The sequence below is a fragment of the Rattus rattus genome, chromosome 1, assembly GCF_011064425.1.
Source record: "Rattus rattus isolate New Zealand chromosome 1, Rrattus_CSIRO_v1, whole genome shotgun sequence".
In the NCBI taxonomy this organism is placed as follows: Eukaryota; Metazoa; Chordata; class Mammalia; order Rodentia; family Muridae; genus Rattus; species Rattus rattus.
In genome coordinates this window covers 92645946-92669910 of record NC_046154.1, presented here as the reverse complement: position 1 = coordinate 92669910, position 23965 = coordinate 92645946, and the positions used below count along the sequence as shown (strand labels likewise).

The following is a 23965-nucleotide window of genomic DNA, read 5'->3' as shown; positions in this document are numbered from 1 at the left end:
CGGCTCAAGCTGGTAAGCTTTTACCTGTGACTAATCAACATAATGCTTTAATCCTATCTTCTATACTGCAAGTATGTTTTCCTGTACCTAAGCATCACTGTCCACAATGATGTACATTCGCCGTGATCAACACAACTGCCTGCTGTCTCCACTTGCTCATGGAAAGTCACTTTTACCAGAAAATTGTATTATAAAACAATTTTCTTCCGAGATGTGGCAGCAGCGGCAGTTCATGATGTTTTGGAACTTAAGTACCCCAGACATTTAAGCCAGCAATTTTTATTAATTAGACATAGCTGAGAATAGTGGGGCTTCTTTCCTTCCTCAAGTGTAACAGTCAACGTGTTAGCAGTTAGATTACTTTCCTACAGAACTAGTAAAAACTAAAGCACTACATCAAAATGCCAGGTCATGCAACTTTTATTTACCATTTAATATCTTTGGGGAGTAAGTGAGGTTTTTTTTCTTTCAAATAAGTCTATTTCATGCTTAGGTAGCTAAGTACATATTGCAGAGGATCTATGAAGTTGCATATAAAATACAAAAATCTGTTACATATACATCCATTTAATGACAGATTGCACAGTTTCGTAAGTGCCAATGTCAAAATAACTCCCTGAACTTAACAAGCAGCATGAATATACTGTGACAGCAGCAGGTAGAAATGTTCCACAAGGGCAGGCAGTGCTCAGACAGCACAACTGCTGATAGGGCACCAACCAGTGAGGTCACATCTTTATTCTTTTCTTACTGTAAATACATGAGTTTAAAAAAAAAAAAAAAAGGAAGGGCAAAGCAATGGGGATTTGGTAAGTGGACTGTGTTATAGACAGATCCCCAAGAAAGTGTAAGCAGGACATGAACATTCAATGAAACAGCTACTCTTGACCACCAAACCATAGACCATTTTCATATTCAACCCAACTGCTACAATCCAGACATTTTTCACGTCTCAATAAAGATAGAGTTACTGAACTAATGGCAGGAATAAGGAACAAGTCTTCCAAACTAGTTATTTGTGTGACAAACAGAAATGAATATATAGAGAAAAATCAAGTCATTCAAGATAGCTTTGGCAAATAAAGACTGATGATATATGCATGTACAGGTACTTTACCACGTGTTCACCAGTACCAACATTCTACAATTACAGAGTCCTGATTAACCTTCTAAAATAAACATATATGTATACCAAGCATAAAGTATATTTGAAACACAGCATTACTAGCTGTGAAGATGATTTGCTGGCGAGCATGAAGGCATTAAGTATATAATTAGAAATGTGCTCAGGAAAGTAAAAGACATGTAAAGCAATAGCACTAAGGTTCAGGTGTCTTAGCACCATCTCAGCACCAAGGGAAATCCCCAATGTTAAATAACAAAAAAATTTAAAAAGCAGAAAATTGGATGAGGTTTCAACATTTGCTACAGACCAAGTACATTATTCTTGCCCTTACCCTCTCATCTTCAACAACATACCTGACCTGCATTGCATTCTTGCCAAGGCAGCGTCCTGGACACTACAAATGAAAGTCAGGTAGGTCCTTAATGCATTCAATGCTGATCCAAAAAGAAAACATCATATCCTGAGAGGCCACATCTTTCAAAAGAACATTTGAAACCATTTGTTTTTCTCTAGAGCAAAAGCCATTCTTAAATGCAATTCTACGACAGATTCTTTAGAACTCACAAGGTTCTACAAACTCACTACTGTAGTCTAGTATCAGCAAAGATGATACCAAATGAGCCATGAGCATTTCAGTAGAGAGCTTCAGTCAGAAACAGTTTCAAATACAGTAGAAGTTTAGGTGTTATCAGTGGCAGTATTGTTCAAACTTACATAGCAACCTAGTTTGTGAATCAGGAAATGAATTGAGTGAGTCTGAAGAACATTTACAACAGTGAGACACAAAGAGATTAAAGTGTATCAAACTTAGCAACTAAGTATTTCTTCATGAAATAGTTCAGTTAAAGGCTTTACATTCACATATACATACACCAACACTCACACACACACAGACACACACACATTCTGAATCAGATGTTAAGTTATTTTTATTGTGAGTCACAGTTAAAAATATTTGAAATACACTGGTCTGCAGACTACCAAACTAAACATGGAGTTTCGACCAAAAATACTGACCATGAAGATTCCAGGTGTTGATGTCATCAAAGAGATAGTACTGAATATATAAATCAATCTTGTGCTCCAAAAAGACAAGCTAGAGGTTTTAGCTTACCATAAACTTAACAACCCTGCACCCTTCAGCAGGTACAGGAGCAGCAGAAAGCAGAGGGAAGACCCTGGCAACAGCAGTTTACTTGAAGTGGTACCATGCTAATTTGAGAGAGGGCATTTAATTTCAGACAGTTAACTAAAAGGCTTCCCATCCTTCCTTCCAAGTCACACTGTATGCATGACAGTAGAAAGCGTTAAGTTACTGTTTCCAGGTTTTTAAGTGGTCTAAACCAAGGCAATCTCTAATTTTTACTGCTATTTTAGATTTTGGAAAAATACATGATCACAAATACAGACAGACTTGCTCTAATCTTACTCCAATCTACTTTTATTTTCCGGTAACATGACAGCAATCAGAATTTTATGAAGTTCGAATATTCTCAACCTATAAACAGGCTGAATAAACCATTCCCTGAAAAGTAACCACCTATGCACAGGAAATGCATAGCATGTGAGTTTCAGAGTCCAGTGATAAGAGTCAGTTTAGCTCTAGAATGAGAACTGTTGTATGACACTCTAAAATGTACCTCACTTTGGGAATTTCTAGGATAGGGGCAGGATAAACACTGGTTTGGTAAGAGGCTGAGAAAAATATCCAAGGCAGGATGTTAAACTTTGGGTCTGTGGCCTTGGCTCCTGGCCTCAAAGGCTTTGCCATCCCAATCCTATATCTTAGGGAGCGCAAGAAGTAAGGTTACATATCGAGTGACTTACAGGATCCCTTTCTACAGCGAGTTCAGCATGGATGTAGTGCTAAGATCTTAATCCTGCTTGCCCTGTATTTCATTTATAATAGTTTCAGTTCTTTCGGCAACAATGGTTGCCAGACATATTTACAACTACCTTTCAAAAACCCAAGTTAATAGTTCACTTAGCCCACATACTTTAAAGACAAGTAAAATAAAGCTAATAAGGAGCAAAATTTAAGGCTTTTTTTTTTTTTTTTTATTTCAGCCACGGAATGATGCATGCTACAGAGTAACCTTTACTTTCCCCCACTTGTTTTTTAAAAAATCACCACTATTTTCAATCCCGAAAGAACATGGCACTTGTTTGTTTTTCCCCTCCTCATTCATTCCAGACTTTCAAGTGTTTTCTTCAATACTGAGGCTTTCTCCTGCAGCTCTGGCCTGTTGTCTGTCTCCATAGTAGCTAAAGACTCAATCAAAAGTCTTCTGCATTCTGCTGTCAAACTTTCCCACTGTTTACCTTCTGAAGGGAAGGAAAACAAAGAAAATCATTATAGAATAAGAATAAAAATTTTCTATATCCTATTCCCCAAACAACCACACAGCAACTCTATAATTAAGAGCACAGTATATAACAATCACAGGTTGGTCAGGTGTCTCAAACCCAATTTCTGACAACAGCCTGAAAGCAGGTTGGGGAGTTCCACCCTTTCCCTAGTATGAGTGAGACTGAGACATTGGGGAGATAAACTACCAAAGCACAGAGGGAAGAATGACGTATCAAGGCACAGGAGCAAGATAGTCACTTCAACCATAACAGAATGCTATTTAGTAAGACTCATAAAAAGAAGCACCTTAAAAGGTTTTATAATTGTATAGTTAATACTTTATTACTCCTTTCTTACACAAAAGCCCTAAAGAACCAAATAAATACTACAAAGTTTTAAAAACAAGGAAGCACAGCAAATCTTAACTCCATTGATAATGCTGTTATTTTCTAGTGATGTGACTTCAAGCAAGTACTATAACTGTTAGCAGGGTTTCATGTAGTTCAAGTTGGCCTTGAACTCCTGATCTTCTACCTCTACCTCTCAAGGCCGGGATTACAGGCCTGTACCAACATGTCCAGCTTCAAGAAAGTTACCTGGAAAACTGAGAATTCAACCATATGGCCAAGTGCCTATGCCTTTTTATTTTAACAAGAAAAAAATAGATCATATGATATCTCTGAGACTAAAGGGCCCATTTTGTAGAAACCTATGACAGGTTCTGGCCGAAAGAGGAAAAAGTACAAACACCAATTCACAAGGGTGGGAAGTAAACTGTTTCATCATCTTCACTATTAGCTCATGGACCAGAATAGGAAAAAGAGAAGGCAGTGAGGGCAGAAGGGGCCCTCCCTGAAACCAGTAACAGATATTTAATACTGGGAGGGAAAAAAGCCATTTTTCTTCTACCATTGACACAACATAAAATTTATAAGGTTTCATAAAGAAGAAAAAGGAGAAAGAAAAGAAACAGGACTAAAAGTAAGCTGTTGTCAAATATGGTAACTCAAGTGGGTCTTTGATAAAATAACCTGGCCGTCTTCTTGCTGTGTCCTATTATTTACATGCAAACAAGTCTACTCTATCACTGCCAACCACTTCTTGTAATTAACCAAGAGTATGACAGAGCTCATGAAAGAAACAAAACTTTATTACTTTATGATAATATAGCTTAATAATTCATTAGAAATATATAAACGAAAAGAACAAGATTGAAATTAAAATTTAATGATTTTAGTTCTCTATAGTCTACTTGTATGTACAGATACATTAATACGCACTTTATACCATATATGCAAAACAGAAAAAATTTTATGAAGTGTTTCACAGGATGTACCTTGGATTTATGGTGCTCTAATCAAAGTTATGAAGAACTCACCTTCAAGTTTTTTAAGCAGTAATTCTATCACAGATAAAGCTTCTGTTCTCACAGATGAGTAGGTTTTATTTTCTAAGAAGAAAAATATGCAATTCAAGAGTATGTTGTAAAAAGAGAACTTCCAAAATTAAATTAATGTTACTGAAAGATAAAAAGTTAAAACTCTTATGGATTCATTCTTGAAGTAAAGGTCTATTCAATAACTATTATCAAATACTTAAATTATGCTGTATGTCCACACACACTGTTTTGAGGCGCTATAGATAGCCAGCCATTAATCCTAAGTGGTAATATTTAAAAGACCCATCTTAGATGTGAGATATTTAAAAGTATTATCCCAAATGCACAATCATCAGCACGTCACACCTAAGACAAATCTTGGATCTTCATGATCCTCCTCATTTCACTGAAGAATATCATCTAGGGATACCTTCAAACCTAAAAAGACAATTTTGTTAGCTTTCTATTCTATATCTAGAAATGCAAGCTATTTCCAAAAATTACCAATAAAACCAATTTTGTGTTGGTTCACACTGTTTTACAAAAGGCATCGAATTTTTTTGATCAACTGTCAAACAAAAACTAATATGCATCCTAGTCCACAGCAGGGAAGATGTATTATAAAAACCAATAGTGACCCATCAAAAGGACAGGGCATTCAGCTTTAAAAGACTTCCATTAACCATACCTGGGACACCTAAACAATTAACTAATTAATAAAAATAATCAGGGGCTGGAGAGAAGGTTCAGCATATAATCCTCTTGCAGAGGCCAAGAGTTCAAGTCTCAGCACTCACATTGGCAGCTCACAACTGCATGTAACTTCAGTTCTAGGAGGGCCTAACACCTCTGGCCTCTGTGGACATTAGTACTTATTTGTACATACACATAATTAAAAATAAATCCTAAAAAATAATTAATTACAAAGCATTAAGAGGTTAGGGGGTATGAATTAATACCAGTTAATGATGCATAAATAAAGAAAAAGAGAATAATCTTGTTCAAAATAAAATGCCAGCTACTAAATGGTTAATATTAAATTGGCTCATAGAAGAATCACAAATGTATGTAAAAATCTAAAGCAAACACCTTGGAGAGAAGTACATTTACATGGCCTTATTTTGTATTTTTATGGACTGTTTAACAGTTACAATTTCGAAGAGATTATTTGAATAATCTTAAAGTATGTTGTAGGGGTGGTTCTGATGCTAAGGTCCTGTTCCCCAATTGGTTCTTAATCTGTCAGTAAAGAAGCCATGGGCCAATTGCTGGATGGAAAGAATAGGCAGAACTTCCAGTTCAGGCAAAGAGACAGATGCGAGGAGAGAGGGGAAAAAGGGAACCAGCCATGTTATACCTCAGACTGTATGGCCACAGGCTGATCCTACAAGTGGGCAGTTGGGGATGTTTAGGTGGGATTAGATATAACTGAGCAGCTAAAGTTTGGGCAGGTGGAGAGGAGCTCAGAGTATTGATAAGGGCATGCTTTTCCAGGTGGGAGATAAGTAGCACCCAGCAATTGTGTCAAAGGCAAGTCGAAACTGAACAACTGTGTGTGTCTGTGTTTTTTATCCATGGGTTCAAAGGACTCTGGTAGTGCAGCCTGTTCCTGGAGGTAAGGCAGGTAGCAATAGCATGTTTTCAAGCACTACCTATTAGACATTAAAAAAAAAAAGTAAGAACAATACTATAGAGAAAAACCATGGTACCTTGAATTAGGTAAACAAAATTATCTTTGAAAATCAGAGCTGTGGACATGGCATGCCCCTTGATGTAAGAAAAATTGTTATCATTAGCATCAGAATTCATAAGCCAGATCCAAGCCTGAGGAAATGTCAGACAAAGAGCAAATGTATTATTTTTTTCCAAAAAGGAGAGAGGGAAAGACTTTATCCTGCAAAATCATGAGTGTAATATAAGAGAACAAGAAGCTGAAGAAGTGTACCTGATGAAGAGACTAAAAGATATAATATTTTATATGTGATCCTTGACTGTAATGTTTTAATGGGGAGTAATAAGGAATATGAGATCCTACAAAAAATTATTAAAGAAATTAAAGTATGAATGAGGGGAAAAACAATAAAACATTGCATCCATGCAAAACTGTATAAATCTGATACCATAATGATGTTATAAAAAGGAATATACACTGAAGAATTTAGTAATAAAGGGACAAGTTGTAAGTAATACACTTTTAAACATAAAAGGAAAAACATAAAGTATATATACGTACTAACTAACCTATTTTAACAACTATTTTATAAACTAGGAACTAGTGTTTAAAACTGACATAAAGTAAAGGTACAATCTAAAAGTCTACTGTAATTCTAGATAACATACCCTTGCTGGGGGACATGTGGCACATAAACAGAACAGTCAGTAGTTGTTCCAGAAGTCTAGATCCTGAGACTCAGCTCCTTAGTTTTAAAATCAGGGTTACTTAAGCCAAGTATTGGGGACACAAGCTATAATCCTAGTTACCTTGGTGACTGGGGCCATAAAGTGAATCTCAGCCCAGGTAACACAAAGAGACCTAACTCAGAATAAAAAAGGGGTGAGGATGCAGCTCACTGGTAGAGTGGCCTGCATGAGGGACTGTGCCTGATCATAAACACCAAAAACAAAATAAACAACAGCCACAACAACAACAAATCACTCAAGTTCTTGTTACTTACTCACCTAAAGAATACGTAATTGATTGACAAGTTTCAAGAAGAATCTCAGCCAGAGCTTCAGGATCTGCATGCTCTTCTTCCAGAAGCATTAACCTGTAAGTGTAAAAGTGATGTATAATGCGACTCTTAACCATTTAAAACCTGCCTAACATAACTTCTATCTGTACATGCCATCTTACCATGTTATCTTAGACACTCGTAATATCTAAACTGATTATAAGAATGTGTATATTTACACACTGGAGTCTTACTCAGCTGTTTAAAAAAATGACATCATGAAATTTGAAGGCAAATGGATGAAATTAGGAAATCATTCTGAATAAGGTAGCCTATATCCAAAAAGATAAATTTTATATATACTCACTTATAAGTGGATATTAACCATTAAGTAAATGATAACCAAGCTACAATCCATAGACTCAGAGAGGTTAGGTAAAGAGAAGAAGTCTGAGGAGATGCATGGATCTCCCTGGGAGGGGAAAATTGGATTTACAGGCAGATTGGGAGAGAATAAGGATGGGAGCAGGCAGGGAAAGGCAAGGTGTGGGGGAGATAGAGGGAAAATATGGGGAGAAATGGCTGAAAACGGTAGGCATTCATACAGTGATGTAGAAACCTAGCACAGTGGAAACCTGGAATTTATGAAGGTGATAGTAATGAGGACTCCTAGTAATGGGATAGAGTCTCAGCTGATCATCTCTTGTTGCCAGGCAAGGATCCCAGTAGCAGGACTGGGTTGTATTCAATTGAGCTGTTGGTCAAGGGGATCCCATGGAAATCCCCAAACTACCCAAGTTGCTGTTAAGAAAAAGGGTGGCTCTCTGCAAACTAAAATCGGGGCCCCAATGCAGAGGACAACATCCACACAACTCATTAAACATGGTGAAGATGAGCTGGTGCCTACATGTAGCCTTCACCCTTACGTTCTTGTCTCTTTGGTGTGGGAAGGTACACAGCAATCTACCAAAATAGAAATGTCAACAACCTAGCCATAAAACGTTTGATCTAAAATCTGTCCTCCCTGCAAAATATGCTAGGGCAATGGTGGCACAGAAATTGTGGGAGAATCCATCCAATGTCTGATTTGACTTATGTATCACTCCATAAGAAGGAACCCATATCCAACACTGCTTGGGTAACCAAGAACAAAGAGACTAGATAGCCCAGAGACCTAGCATAAAACCAAACACTACTGGTCTAAGAAGAAAATAAAAAGTATCAAAGTATCAATAGTATGACTCCTAATGATATTCTGTTATACTCATGGATCAGTGCCTTATCTAGTCATCAACAGAGAGGCTTCCACCAGAAGCAGATGGGAACAGATGCAGAGACCCACAGCCAGACAATGTGGGGAAAGAGTCTAAATGGGAGGTCTCCATCAAATCCCTCCCCTTAGAGCTCAGGAAATTCCTAGGAAACAGAGGTAGAAAAACTGTTAAGAGCAAGAAGGGAGGAGGACACCAACTTCAAGTAAGAGCCACATGAGCTCACGGAGACTGGAACACTAAGCACAGGGCTTTATGGCTCTACAGCTTGTCCACTGCGTATAGTTTACAGTTACTAGCTTAAAATTCTATGGGATTCCTGACTAGGACAGCGAGTGGCTCTCTGACTCTTGTGATGGCTCTTGGGACTCTTTTCTTCCCACTGGGTTGCTGTGATAGTTTTTGTTTCATCTTATTGTATTTTATTTTGTCATGTTTGGTTGTTATCTCTTAGAAGCCTAAAGAGAGCTTTATGGGAGACATAAACGGAGTGGATAAGAGGAGAGGGAAAGTGGGGAGAAACGGGGAGGAGTAGAAGGAGAATAAACTATAATTAGGATATACTGTATGAGAAAAGAATCTTTTCTGTTTTGAAAGAAGAATGTGTAAAGGTTAAGGAATCCATTCAATAGGGAGATAAAATAAAAACCTGAATCATGAAGCACATTACCCCTGAAAAAAGGCGTTCATTGACTGGAGGACACCTAGTTGCACTTTCCATGTGCTGAGTCTTAGCCGCTCACACATCAGTTTGCACATCTCCTGACGATAACAACCTGGGCAGATGACCAAGTGGGAAAGAGGAAGAAATATGTAAGATAACAAAGGATGGAGAAAAAAACAGAAAGTAGCATTAGACAAAGACTAAAGTGGAGTAAGGTGAGGGCAATTTAACTAAAGACATGGAATTTTCCCCAAGCCATTAACATTAACACACACACACACACACACACACACACACACACACACACACACACACACACACACGTATTCTAATGATTTGATCTTAAGGCATTAGAGACAATAAGGCAAATAGAGACAATAGCTTAGCTATACTCCCCTTCCCTTGTAAATTCCCTTAATAAAACCAAAAGGTCTGGAACCCTTAAGTACCCTTAAATACTCTTCCAACTGTGGGTTTATCAATGGTCAGTTGTCTTTTATCGTAAGCTAGTCTGATCACAATTGTCACCATCATTATACAATTAATATACTGATAGGAGAATAAACTCAACAAAAATAAAAAATAGAAGTTGATTTTAAATGCTTTGAACAGGGCTTTCCAAACTTCGGTCACTTCAACATGTCAGGCCACATTCATAGCTACCTGCTGGCACAAGGCCAAAGGGCAGGTCATAAATTGGATATCTACTATAAAATTTAATAAGGTTAAAATATAAAACATGAGAGGAAGAGGTAAAAATTCTACCCCTATCAGCTTGTAATGTGTTTCTCTATAAATTAGAGAAAAAAAGACAAAGACCAGGAATTACCGCTGACACTATGAAATGTGAGAGGCTCGTATGCAACACTGACATTCTTAGAGAGCATCCTTGGCTCTACTCAGTGTCTGGTTAACTAACGTACATCTTCCATGTCTTGTGTTAAAACTCTTTGCGTGGGATGCTACCTTTCCTATGTAATTCCCTTTTCAACTTTCTCTGGCTATTAAGCAACAGTCATTCATGCTAATGGTATCAAGCAATCCAACTTCTACTATAATCCATAATACTACTAACAAACTGATAGTTTCTTTAGGAAATTCTTCATATGTTAAACAAAGAATGATAGGCTCAAAGAAAATGTTATGCCTGAGTTTACAAATAATTAACACAAAGACTGTCAATGGGACAGAGTATAGTTCCCAGAACAAGACAAACTTAAATAGCACCTGTTTAAATGTAATGGCCTTGTCAATACGTTGTAACTACAACTTGAACTAATAATCATGACTTACTATTCAATTTTCTGTAAATATATGTTTAATTCTGAAAATCTCTGTCATGAGTTTCTCAATAAAACAGCTATCACTTGCTTACTGAAGACATGACGGCAAGGCAGGCGATTTTGAAAGGAAGGAACTCTTAATATTTATTGTGAGTTTATCAGAGAATAGCTACGAATTCAAAGTTAACAAAACTTTTACAGTCAAATTATCTACACAAAGTACTTTGTGGTTGTTATGCATCCAACTGTACAACCAACATTAGTGTGCTGTACTAGAAGATACACTTATTTAAAAGACTCATATGGAAGGAAACTAATCCAATCCCCTTACAAGAGATCAGGACACAGCAACACAGAGGGAGGCCATGTGAAGACAGGAAAGGCAAGCACTCAGAAGCTAAAGAGAGAAATCTCAGAAGACACCAACCCCACCAACAACTTGATCTTAGACTTCTACTCACCAGAATTGGGAGGTGGAGGGAAATTCTTGTTATTTAAAGCCATCCAGTTCTTGATATTTTTGTTTTAAAGATTTATTTTATTTTTATCTTATTTCTTTTGTGTATGAGTGTTTTGCCTGCATGTGTATCTGTGCATCACATGGGTGCCCTTGGATGACATATGTGGGTACTGGGAAATCAAACTTATCAGGTTCTCTGGAGAGAAGCCAATGAGTATGCCATCTCTCTTTCTTATTCTATCCCTAGTAATACAGTGATCCAGGTTCTTATTTGCTAATGAAAGAGTAAAAATTCTCACTGTTAATATTCAGACTACATAAGGGATATTACTATGCCACACAGAAAAAAAAACTATGTTCTACTAAGTGACTCCTGGTTACAGCACTTGTATAAATGTGTGTTCCAGTGCTTACGTTGGGTGTCTGGGTTCCTAGGCCATGCTTTCCCCAGGCTCTCGAAGGCGCCCAGCAGAGACTCCAGCTGCAGCTCTCTTTCCTTCTCATTTTCGTCTTCAGCTTTGGTTGTACGAACTCCCATGCTTTCAAGTGAGTTCTAAGATATATCAGAGGAGAGGAAAGAAGAGGGGAGTGGGGAGAGGGGAGTGGGGGAGAGGGGAGTGGGGGAGAGGGGAGTGGGGAGGAAAGGAGAGGAAGAAAGGAGGAGGGAGAAGAGGGGGAGGAGAAGAGAGGGAAGGAAATTCTAATGTTTCCTTCTTTAAAGTTACAGTTATACTATTAAAGCTACAGTTATACTATTAAAACAGAGTGTAGAACAGGAGATATTGACCAAGAACTAAATGCTGAGCTCTCTACCGGGAGTTCTCCATTTGCATTAAAATTATACATATCGAATAAATTTGAGAAATACTTTTAAACAATTTGTATATGAAAATACTATATATGTAGTATGTTGAGTATAACCTAAAAAGACCTGCATTTGGATCAGGAGAATTAAAGATGGAAAGAACTTGGCAATGTTTCAAACACACAAACTTGATAAACTGGTAAAAAGACCAGAAGTAATTCAATCAATTTATAGGCAATATAATCCACTTAAAATATGCCTCCAAGACCCACACATTATCAGAGAAATAACCAAGGCAGCCTTATTACTGAAAGAAAACAAATATATGAAATAGGGGCAACATAAGACATAAGAATATTTAAAATATTTCATGCTTTAAAAATAAATAGGCATGATGGCACATGTCTTAATCCCAGCATTTGGGATGCAGAGGCAGATGGATCTCTGTGCGTTTGAGGCCAGCCTGGTATACATAACCACATGGTGGGTTCCAGGACAGCCAGCACTACAGTAAAATAAATGAGTCTGTCTCAGAAAACCAAAACAAGTAAAGAAACCAATGACATCCTTCTTTCCTTATGATGCCCAATTTATTAAAAAAAAAAAATTTTTTTGAAACATTGGTTTCCAAATTAAGCAGGTCATCTTTTTCTAACCAAAAATTTCCCCAGGACAATGCAGAGGTAAACTATACAACACACAGTATTCCTTGTGTTTATACTGAATAACTACTTGGCATGTGCACACGCTAGCGAGGGAAAGGTAGAAGCTGCTCACTATATAGGTACTCTCATCCTCCTCCAACAGGCAGAGACTAGATGTTCACATGGAAAATTACCTTTCCCAACCTCAGCTGCTGCCAATGGGGGCTATGTGATGAAGTGCTGGCTGGTGGAACATGAATCAACATGATGTTTCCATTTACAAAACTTTTCTTGAGAGAAATTATGAGCTCACTATGACCGTACTTCATCTATTCTGTCATCTCCTGGGACCCAGATAAACCACAGAGCGTGAGAGTAATGTGTAAGAAGGGGATCCCTCAAGAATTTATGGGGCTTCCATCTAGCAAGTGAGAAACAAACTTCCATCTTGTTTGAAGCCTTAATACTTTGGGATTTTTCTGCTATTTTGCAGCTAACCTTGTCCCACCTAACAAAAACATACAGCCAGGATGGATGAAAAGCTGAGAGATGACATGGGCAGCCATTACCTTCTTGATGAGGGGCATGACAATGTCCGAAAACTCCTGGAACCTGTCTTCTTTGGTGGCTTTCAGAACATCAGCTGCACAGCTGATTGCAACAATCTTATATTTCAGATTCTCTTTGCAACACTCCTTCAGGACAGCCTGAAGAATTTCATTTGTGGTGGGTTGATTGGGCACAGACTTTTCCAACTCTGTACTATATATAGGATTCAATCAAAAACATCAGCGTAGTTAGGAAAGCTACAACTTTAAGTTTCATTTTAGGAAATGATAAGTTCATTAAAAGAAGATTTACCTGGAAGCCGTCACTACACAGGCAATGGCTTTCAATAGTTCTTCCTGATACGTTAAAGATGAAAGAAAACTATTAAACCCACACGTTACATTCTCAGAACAACAAAAGTAACATTTATCTCACCTTTAATGCACTGTGCACATGAATCTCTAATTCATAAAGGCCCAAGAACTAGTAATCAAGATTACAGGCTATTCAGTACTATGTCCACAATACTATGGTGGCCAATAGTGGCCTTTATGAAACAGAGTACATAAACTGCCCCATAGAATGTATGCCCCATAGAATGCTCACTATACACACTTCTCTATAGCCCTTGAGAGTTCCCAACTCTCAAAGATGTCAGGATCCAAAGCAGTTCAGTGCACTCAGTTTCACATACGACCAGTTCTGACTCTACTGAAGGTCAGTGGGCACAAAATGGTAACCGTTTAAGAGGTAACTTGGAAAGCTCAATATGTAAAAATAGATCAATCTCCAGTATTACTATGCTTTATTCAAGATCAAGAACATATGGGGCATACTTTGAAATAAAATTCCATAGATAATTAGGCAGTCTTCCTCTAGCTAGAAAATTTAGCTGCAAAAATAATCCAAAGTCACAGAAAATCAGATTCCTATTCTACAGGAAGATCCAGTCCCAATTCTTTAGCATGAATTCCTTTACCTTTCCTGCCCATGTTCTTCCAGCCAGGCCTTGTACCAATGCACTCAGTATCATCCCCAGATAAGGAGGTACAAGAGAGCTTGTTTGTTTTGCAATTGATGCCATAGCAATTGCACCCTGGGCTTTCATTTTCCAAGACTGTGATTGTAAAGCCTTCTGGGTAATAGTAATCAATTCCTGTAGGTACAATCGAATACCTCCAAAGGAACCTACATTTAAAAAGAAAAAGAAAGAGAAGTTGTAACACTTAAGTGACAAGAAAATTTTTAAAAGATAATTTTTAACTGTGAGTAAGTCAGTGTCATTCATTTAAAGCAGTGACTGTCAGCTGATAAAGCATACCACCTGCTAACTGGAGAGACAGTGGGTAGTATGGCTTCTTTAACAGTAGGAATTCATGAGCTTGGACACACTGCCAGGAATGTTACTCTAAAAGGTCATCATCACAATGTGTATCGAGGTTAAAACACAACTCTACAGTAACACCCTAAGGCAACACAAGATCACATTACACTCCGCTAACCTACACAAAGCTCTCCCTTGCTTTATACTGTTTATATTCTCTCTCACACAAAAAGTAGCAAGTCAAAGAGAAGAACTCTGAGTGGCACTTTGCAAACTTAGAAATAAATCAGGATGTGCTCAAAATGTGATATATGTTGCTGAACTTCTTGGGAGAGTTATGATCAGACAATGTGAGTCAAAAATTCCAGCTGTATTCATAGGAAACACGTTTATTTTGCAACCTCATTTACTAACCAGGTACATTTTCCTGCCACACTTCAGTCCACATATTACACTCTTCTTTTTCAGATTTCTCCTCATCAGCAATTTCATGCATGCCTAAAAATGCTAAGGGCAGAACTTCTTTAGCATGGTTCTTCAATACATCAGGGCTGTATCTTCCAATTGCATGAATTGTCAAAGCACAAGAGGTCTTATAGATAGGTTCTAAAGAAAAGAAACCAAAATTTTGCTATTTAACTATTTTTCAGGGTAAGTGAGCTAGATAAAGCAATTTAAATGTTTCCACCAAAACAGTATACAGCTTATTTGGCTAATATCTAGATTTAGAATGACTAACAAAAGTACCTTCCTTCTCCATGTACCAGGCAGTGAGCTTCTGTAGCAGTTTTTCAGTGCTGCTATCCCGTGAAGTCTGAAAACAAACACTTCTCATCACTTCTCTATAGAATTACCAGACTTGTGCTTAACTGAATGAAAGTCAACTCACCCGAACTAAATGGCCCATGGCAAATGCACAGGATTTCTGAATTACACTGTTCCGATCTGTCAGACCACTAAGCAAAGCACTCATAAGTTTACCTACAGAAATAATAAAAACAGTCAATTATGTGGTTGGCTAAATATTGTTAATCAGGTTTACTACATAGAAGTTTAGGTCTTTTAAATATTATGTGTACTACCTACTTTCTTAATCTCATTTGATTCAAAACTAAAAATTAACTTCTGTCCAGAATATCGTAAAAAAGGTACAAAAATGAGAGGTAGATATAGAATCTCACCTAGAAGCCTATCTAGACGAGGAAGAAAAAAAAGCACTCATGTAAAATTAGCTTTGAACGATTAAAACGTTCTGCAGAATGAAAGATACTTTTATATCCTTATGCTACTGACAAACTTAACTGTGAGACAATAAAAGTTTGCTTACAGAATGGTTGGGTCAGAGGTTAAGTGGATGCAAAGCACACAAACATGACCCAGTAATTTTCCTTTTAAAACTTTGAAATAGCCACGCAGTGGTAGTGCATGCCTTTTAATGCCAACATTCAGAAGGCAAAAGCAGACAGGTCTCTGAGATCAAAGCCAGCCTGGTCTACAGAGAGTTTGCAGGACAGTCAGAGCTACACAGAAAAACCATGTCTCAAAAAAAAAAAAACAACAAAAGCAAAATGAAACAAAGAAAAAACCCTCTGAAATAAACACAGTCATGAAGCAGTACCCCCTACATATGAAAAACTCACCTGAGTAAGGTGTCAGGTCCTGGGGACACTGTGTAGTTAAAGACACGATGACACTGGCACAGCCTCCCTTTAAGGTCACCAAAACAAAGGTCTAAGTTTGTTGTCTCTATGCACTATCAAACTACTTCCTTTAGGCACCAATAATTTAAAGGTAAAACATACACAGTCTAATAGCCCTCTGAGATTCAATATAGAAAAAGGAAAACATTTTAAAATCATTACACACATTATTATTTTAGGAGTAAGAACTTGGGGTTGGGGATTTAGCTCAGTGGTAGAGCACTTGCCTAGCAAGCCCAAGGCCCTGGGTTCGGTCCCCAGCTCCGAAAAAAAGAAAAGAAAAAAAAAAAGAGTAAGAACTTAAAGTGTGAATAAGAAGACAAGTATAACTTTGGAAATAACACGTGTTATTACAAACAACTGCATTAACAACTCCATGACCAGAAATCCCTAAGAAAACAGTTTTTATATGTACAAAGAGAAAAAAAGGTACTGTATTTAATAGCTCTTTAAATTCTGAAAAATCAGATGCTGCCTATTTGACTGAAATAAATGATGCACCGTTATAAACAGAGCATCGTGTACCCTCTAGAGAAGATAAAGCAGAAGACATGCATGCGGAAAACACACAGGAGGGAAACACTCAGAGACATGAACAGCCGTTTTCTCTGCAAGGTAAAAAGTGCTGGCATTTTTAACTTTCTCCTGATTTATATGTTAATTGGAACTCAAGTATTAATTTTTCAGATGAAGAAATGAGTTATCTATTTCATCTAAAAGGAGGCAAGGCTGAATCCCGTGACACGCACAATCCCAGCACTATGATGCAAGAAGGCAGTGTGGGGACACCATGAGATTTAGTCTAAAACAACAAAAAAAATTTAACAATAGGAAAAGTTAAACAGATAAAGGGAGTATCTGACCTTTTTAAGATTCTCAAACAAACAAACAAAAGGTATTTTTCTACCCAAACATCTATTAAACCTTTCATGAAAACTTCTAATTACTATCTAAAATGATTACTCCTCTAACAGATAAGTGAGCTTCTCCATTAACTGGTAATAACAGAAAATTCAAGAGCACTTACATGGTAACCATAAAAGACTATACTAAAAACAAGACAGAGTCTGAAACATGTAAGCACGACAGTATACAACATGATACTTGTAATCACTGCACTAGGAAAAATAGGCAGAAGTATCAAAGTTCAAAGCCATCCTCACTGCATAGTAAGCGTGAGACTACACTAAACTATAAGAGGCCTTATCTTAAATAAATACATACTTTCGAATCAGTTACACATTTTAAGTTACTCATGTAACCAGAGAAACAAAATACTTAATGTGGATTATGTTTTACAGAAACATTAATTTTTAAACACGATGGTCATTTTTTTGTTGTTTAAAACAATTATCACAAACACATATTTGCTCTTATAAAAATATACTTCTGTGACCTGGGAAGATGGCTCAGTAGGTGAAGAACCTACTATGAGGACCATGAGGACCTAAGATCACATTAGCATCAACATAAAAACCTGGGTTCACCTTGGCAGGGAAGAGAGAGGCAAAGATTAAAACAGAGACTGAAGGAACATCCATTCAGAGCCTGCCCCACATGTGGCCCATATATATACAGCCACCCAATTAGACAAGATGGATGAAGCAAAGAAGTGCAGAAGTGTAGATCGCTCCTGAGAGACACAGCCAGAATACAGCAAATACAGAGGCGAATGTCAGCAGCAAACCTCTGAACTGAGAATAGGACCCCCGTTGAAGGAATCAGAGAAAGAACTGGAAGAGCTTGAAGGGGCTCGAGACCCTATATGTACAACAATGCCAAGCCACCAGAGCTTCCAGGGACTAAGCCACTACCTAAAGACTATACATGGACTGACCCTGGACTCTGACCTCATTGGTAGCAATGAATATCCTAGTAAGAGCACCAGTGGAAGGGGAAGCCCTGGGTCCTGCTAAGAATGAACCCCAGTGAACTAAACTGTGGGGGAGGGCAGCAATGGGGGGAGGTGGGGAGGAACACCCATAAGGAAGGGGGGGAGGAAGGGATGTTTGCCCGAAACCGGGAAAGGGAATAACACTTTAAATGTATATAAAAATATTCAAGTTAATAAAAAATAAATAAATAAATAAATAAATTAAAAAAAAAAAAAAACCTGGGTTCATATCTGTAATGTTAAGAACTGTGAGGGCAGGGAGAGCTAGATCCACTGAGCTCACTGGCAGCCAGCCTAGGCAGTCAGTGAGCACCTGGTTCAGCGATAGACTCACTCTCAAAAGATAATGTGGAAAGCAATAGTGAAAGATACCCAAAAAGATAAAAATAAAGATACATTTGGCCTCCACGTGCATGTGCAAAACACACACATACCGCCAACACACACACACACACGCACACACACACGCACCCACACACACACACACACACACACACACACACACACACACATGCACACACAAATCTTACCTTTGTCCCAAGACCTACACCACTTCTGATCAGCTCACATAATCTAGGAACTAGCTCACCTAGCACCGAAACATCGAGATACTGCAGGCACTTTGAAAAGAGAGTAAATATAAAAGTAAGCCTAAGCAGATAATTAAGTCAGTACCATATCTTTACTTAAAAACTATGTCTGTCAAAATATGCACCTACTAGTTTTAATACTAAGTTGAAAAATCACTGGTTTGATTTTGCTCTGGAAAAATTAAACTACTACAGTACTACAAACAGAAAATTCACTAACTAATGGTTTGACATTAAATTAGAAACAACTATTAAATTGAAAAACAAAATAATGAAAAGCATGAATTTACTAAAAGGAAATAAATGATTACCTCTCTTCAATCCCTCTCTATCAATCTATATCAAATGTAAAATGCCTAGATTACAACTGACCTTCCATACTGGGGCTAGCCTACTAGACCCCAAATAAGTCAGATTCTTAGATGATTTATCATAGCTTGTTATATTTTTTAAAATACAAGCACACACTTCATTACTTATAAATATTTCCAAATAAATGATGTTTGCTAAATATTCCTCTCATTTGCTCCAATAATAAAACTAAACATAAGGTTCTTAGAATATTGGCGGCAGTCCCCAGTAGACACTAAAACCTGACTTTTGTCCCATTTATGATCTGCTTAGCAATCAATTTCTGGTAGCTTGCAAGCTCTTAATAATCACTACAGGAAATGCCCAGAAGGTGACTCTGCCAAGGCTCTCAGAGCCTCCCAGTGCCACGAACTCTTCACTCCACGTTTCTAACATTATCGCTCAGTTCCTGTCCACCTTCTATGCTGTCTATTTCATTAAAATGCCTCTCATCTTACACCTTTCTTTTCCAAAGAAATTTCTCCAACAGAGGTAGGCAAGAGAGCAATGACAACGACAATGATAATAATAAAAATAATTAATGATGATAAAAAAATAACACATCACTGAACCTGACTAAAATAAGTAGACCAAAAATAGATACAAGTTATAGATAGATCTCCTAATATGCAGTTTTCCATGTAACACGAAATTTGACAAATTTTGCTATTCAGACAATTTACTTTTATTAGTAGTTAAGAAAAATGTCTATAAATAAGCAAAATTTTTGTATGCTGGTCAAATCCTTAAGAATTTTGAAAGAAACAATTGCAGTCATAGTATTTTATCAATAAATCCCCTTAGGTTTGTGTCATGGTACACAGCATTAGGTCTTTGGAGAACCATATTTTCAGTTGTGTTTGGAACTCACCATGTTGATTGTCTCCATCATGGGGGAGGATTTGGCAGCACTGAGCCGAGCACTGTCCATTGCATCCTGAAGAGCAGAAACTCAAGATACTCAGGATATTCAACTAATTAGGAATTAACCATACAAACACTAAAGGGTCTTATTTCTAAAGGTCTTTAAGTAAACAATCAATATGGAAACCAGATGACAGACTAATTCTAATTTCTTCTGAGCTCACTTAACTGTAAAATTAGCATATCCCAATTCAGACAACAGTTAAAAATAAACGAAATCTGAGGGCTGGTAGTGCACCTCACTAGTAGCTTAACACGAACAAGGTGCCAGGATCAATCCCTTCTACTACCAGAAATTAAGTAATGATGTATTTATTAACAAAGATACCATGGCTCTAAGCAAGTCATTCAACCTTCATAAGTCTCAGGTTCTCTAGTCACTTAAAAAGATAATACACTGAATTACAACATAATGTTTAAAACACTGTCTAAAAAGAACCCACCAAAATAGTGTATATATTTGTATAATCCATTTAATTCTTTAATTTTATTATGTGGATTCATATTTACAATGCTATATTGATCAAAACTACACTAATGGAAAGGTTATTACTATCCAGAGAGTTAGGCATGTAAAAGTGATTTGCTGAGGTTTGCAAAAAGATATAGAATTTATGTTCCCTAATTTTTAATACTAGTAAATATTTTATAGGAGGTGGCAAATCTACTGAAACAGGAAAGAGTGCTCAATAAAGAATAAACAACGGGGTTGGGGATTTAGCTCAGTGGTAGAGCGCTTGCCTAGCAAGCGCAAGGCCCTGGGTTCGGTCCCCAGCTCCGTAAAAAAGAAAAGAAAAAAAAGAAGAAGAAACAACAAACATTATTAAGAGTAATCTATAAGAGAAGATTATGCAAATTAATAATCAAATAGTGAAATGAGAGAAAACACTGACACTACATGTTATATATATTATATATATAAAATATATATAAAATCATCCCAATAAACAAAACATAAATATAAAAAATAACTAGGTACAGAATAGAAACAAAATTCAGAGAAATATATAAATGGCTAACAAGAGTCATAAAGTATAAAGGTAAGGCATGTGCAAATAACTGTATGCTCACAAATGCCAGTTACAGAAAGGTATAAAATGTCTAATGTGAGTGCGAAGAATCGAACTCCAGGCCTCTATAAGAGTAGCTAATTGCTATGATATCTCTTTAGATCCAAGAGTTAGGAATTTAGCTCAGTAGATATGGTGTTCCAAACAAAAGGTCTCGGTTTGGGCAGGTGGGAGGGGATGAGCAGGCTAGAACTAAGAGAGTATAAAAAGATAATGGACAGCATATATAAAAGAGACATTCAAAATAAAACTGATGTTATTCAATTATATTCAATTCAATGCAATTATATTCAATTACTCACTATTATCAAAGATAGAGAAAAAAGGGGTTTATAGCCTTTACTTTTGTAAAACCTCCGTACAAAATGTAATCACCTGACTTTAGTATGAATGAATTAAAAAGAATGAAATAAAACATACATAGACTTTACACCCCAGTAAATTAAAAATGCAATTACAGAATAATCAAACTATTCTAACAAAATAGAAACAGAAGGACAACTACCTAATTCATTCTATGAGGCCATAGTTACTTTGATACCTAATCCACACAAAGACCTAATAAAGAAAGAGAACTTCAGACCAATTTCACTTATGAACAGCGATGCAAAAATACTCAATAAAATTCTCATAAACTAAATCCAAAAATACATCAAAAACACCATTCCACCACAATCAAGTAGGTTTCATCCCAGGGATGCAGGGATGGTTCAATATATGAAAATCCATCAGTGTAATCTACTATATAAATAAAAGAAAAAAAAAACCACATGATCATCTCATTAGGTGATCAAAAAGCTTTTGACAAAATCCAAACCCCTTCATGAGAAACGAGGAATTCAAGGCACATACCAAAACATAATAAAAGAAATGTACAGCAAACCAACAGCCAACAGCAAATTAAATGGAGAAAAACTTGAAGCAATCCTACTAAAATCACGGGTAAGTCAAGGCTGCCCACTTTCTCCCTGTGTATTTAATGTAGTACTCGAAGTTCTAGCCAGAACAATTAGACAACAAATGGAGAGCAAGAGGATACAAATTGGAAAGGAAGTCAAAATATCACTCTTTGCAGATGATATGATAGTATATATAAGCTACCCCCAAAATTCTACCAGAGAACTTCTACAACTGATAAACAACTTCAGTAAAGTGGCTGGATATAAATTAACTGAAAGAAATCAGTGGCCTTCTTTTATACATATGATAATCAGGCTGAGAAAGCAATTAGGAAAACAACACCCTTCACAATAGCCACAAATAATACAAAGCATCTGGTGTGACTCTAACCAAGCAAGTGAAAGATCTGTATGACAAGAACCTCAAGTCCCTGAAGAACAAAAATTATTGAAGAAGACCTCAGAAGATGGAGAGACCTCCCATGAACATTGGTCAGTAGGGTTAACATAATGAAAATGGTCATTTTACCAAAAGAAATCTACAGATTCAATGCAATTCCTATCAAAATTGCAACACAATTCTTCACAGACGTGGAAAGAGCAATTCTCAACTTCAGATGGAAAAAAACAAAAACCCAGAATTGTCAAAACAATTCTCGACAATAAAAAAACTTCTGGGGGAATCATCATCCCTGACCTCAAGCTGTACTACAGAAAAATAGTGATAAAAACAGACAGGTTGATCAATGGAATAGAATCAAAGATCCAGAAATAAACCCACATACCTATAAACACTTGATCTTTGACAGAGAAGCCAAAACCATACAATGGAAGAAAGAAAGCTTCTCTGACAAATGGTGCTGGTCTTCATGTAGAAGAATGCAATTTGATCCATGTTTATTACTCTGCACACAGCTCAAGTCCAAGTGGATCAAGGACCTCAACACAAAACCAAATACACTGAATCTAACAGAAGAGAGAGTGGGAAAGAGCCTTGAACACATTGGTACGGGAAAACTGCTTGAACGGAATACTAATGGCTCAGGTTCGAAGATCAACAATTGATAAACGGAACCTTGAAACTGAAAAGCTTCTGTAAGGAAAAGACTAATAGGACAAAATGGCAATCGACAGATTTTGAAAAGATCCTCAAGTCTGATTTTGCTTTTAAATTGGATTATCTGGGGCTTTTTTGACTTATAAGTATGAAAGAATTTTTAAAATCCCCCAGGAAACTGTTCATAGAGGAGACTATAGGGGATTGCTTCCTACCCTTCCAGGTTGATTTAATTTTTCCTCAATAAATGACTCTGATAGTTATTTTTCAAAGGTTGTATCAAAGACAAAGCAGAGCAACTTTAGATCAAAGTCTACAAATAAATTTTTACTTAGACATTTTGTAAATGGTTAGATATATATCCAGCCATAAAAAGTATAAAAATAATTTTTAGACTGTTAAAATTTTGTTAAGTTGTTGATTTTTATCTGATTAACAAATATATATGCTGAACAGGACCTTCCCCCTTTAAAAAAATCTAAAAAACAAAGAAAATCCACTGCATAGAGTATTTATTTATGGGCACTGAACAAATCTTAACAGTGATCATACCTTAGCAATACTTACAAATACACCTCCTGCTATCAACCTACCTTTTCTTGTTCCGTAGCCCGGAGACTCAAATAATTGAGAACTTGAGGCTCCAGCACACTTAAGGACTCTAGGAGTGCTGGTATGAGTTTGGGTGCGTGTGGTTTCAACATGGCTCCTGCACTTTTGCTTATCTTCACAAGAGTGTTAATGCTAGACACACAGAAAACATTGTCTGAATCCCTTCACAAATAAGAAGGCCTACAACCTAATCATGAGGATGATCTGCACTTGCATTCAGGTATACACTCATGGTTCAAAGCCTAATCCTGGCAACTGAAAAGTGGGGTTTCTGATTATGACTGGACCCAGGTTCTCTCATCTCTTGGCACTTAAAAAAATTACAGATTTATTTTGCAATGT

General features: G+C 37.0%; 1 protein-coding gene across 1 annotated transcript in view; it reads right to left on the bottom strand.

The window, feature by feature from the left end:
* Positions 1 to 402: 402 nt before the first annotated feature.
* The window catches only part of Ecpas (Ecm29 proteasome adaptor and scaffold), a 107923-nt gene continuing 84360 nt past the window's right edge, over positions 403 to 23965 (bottom strand). The window contains exons 35-49 of the mRNA XM_032903622.1: positions 23605 to 23755; positions 19933 to 19998; positions 18651 to 18740; positions 16167 to 16233; positions 15416 to 15507; positions 15274 to 15340; positions 14941 to 15132; positions 14182 to 14390; positions 13515 to 13558; positions 13223 to 13415; positions 11619 to 11757; positions 9468 to 9573; positions 7534 to 7622; positions 4855 to 4926; positions 403 to 3451 (exon numbers count right to left, since the gene is read on the bottom strand). Of these exons, the coding sequence (XP_032759513.1) occupies positions 3312 to 3451; positions 4855 to 4926; positions 7534 to 7622; positions 9468 to 9573; positions 11619 to 11757; positions 13223 to 13415; positions 13515 to 13558; positions 14182 to 14390; positions 14941 to 15132; positions 15274 to 15340; positions 15416 to 15507; positions 16167 to 16233; positions 18651 to 18740; positions 19933 to 19998; positions 23605 to 23755 (1717 nt within the window). The 3' untranslated portion in view covers positions 403 to 3311. The remainder of the gene's footprint in view (positions 3452 to 4854; positions 4927 to 7533; positions 7623 to 9467; positions 9574 to 11618; positions 11758 to 13222; positions 13416 to 13514; positions 13559 to 14181; positions 14391 to 14940; positions 15133 to 15273; positions 15341 to 15415; positions 15508 to 16166; positions 16234 to 18650; positions 18741 to 19932; positions 19999 to 23604; positions 23756 to 23965) is intronic.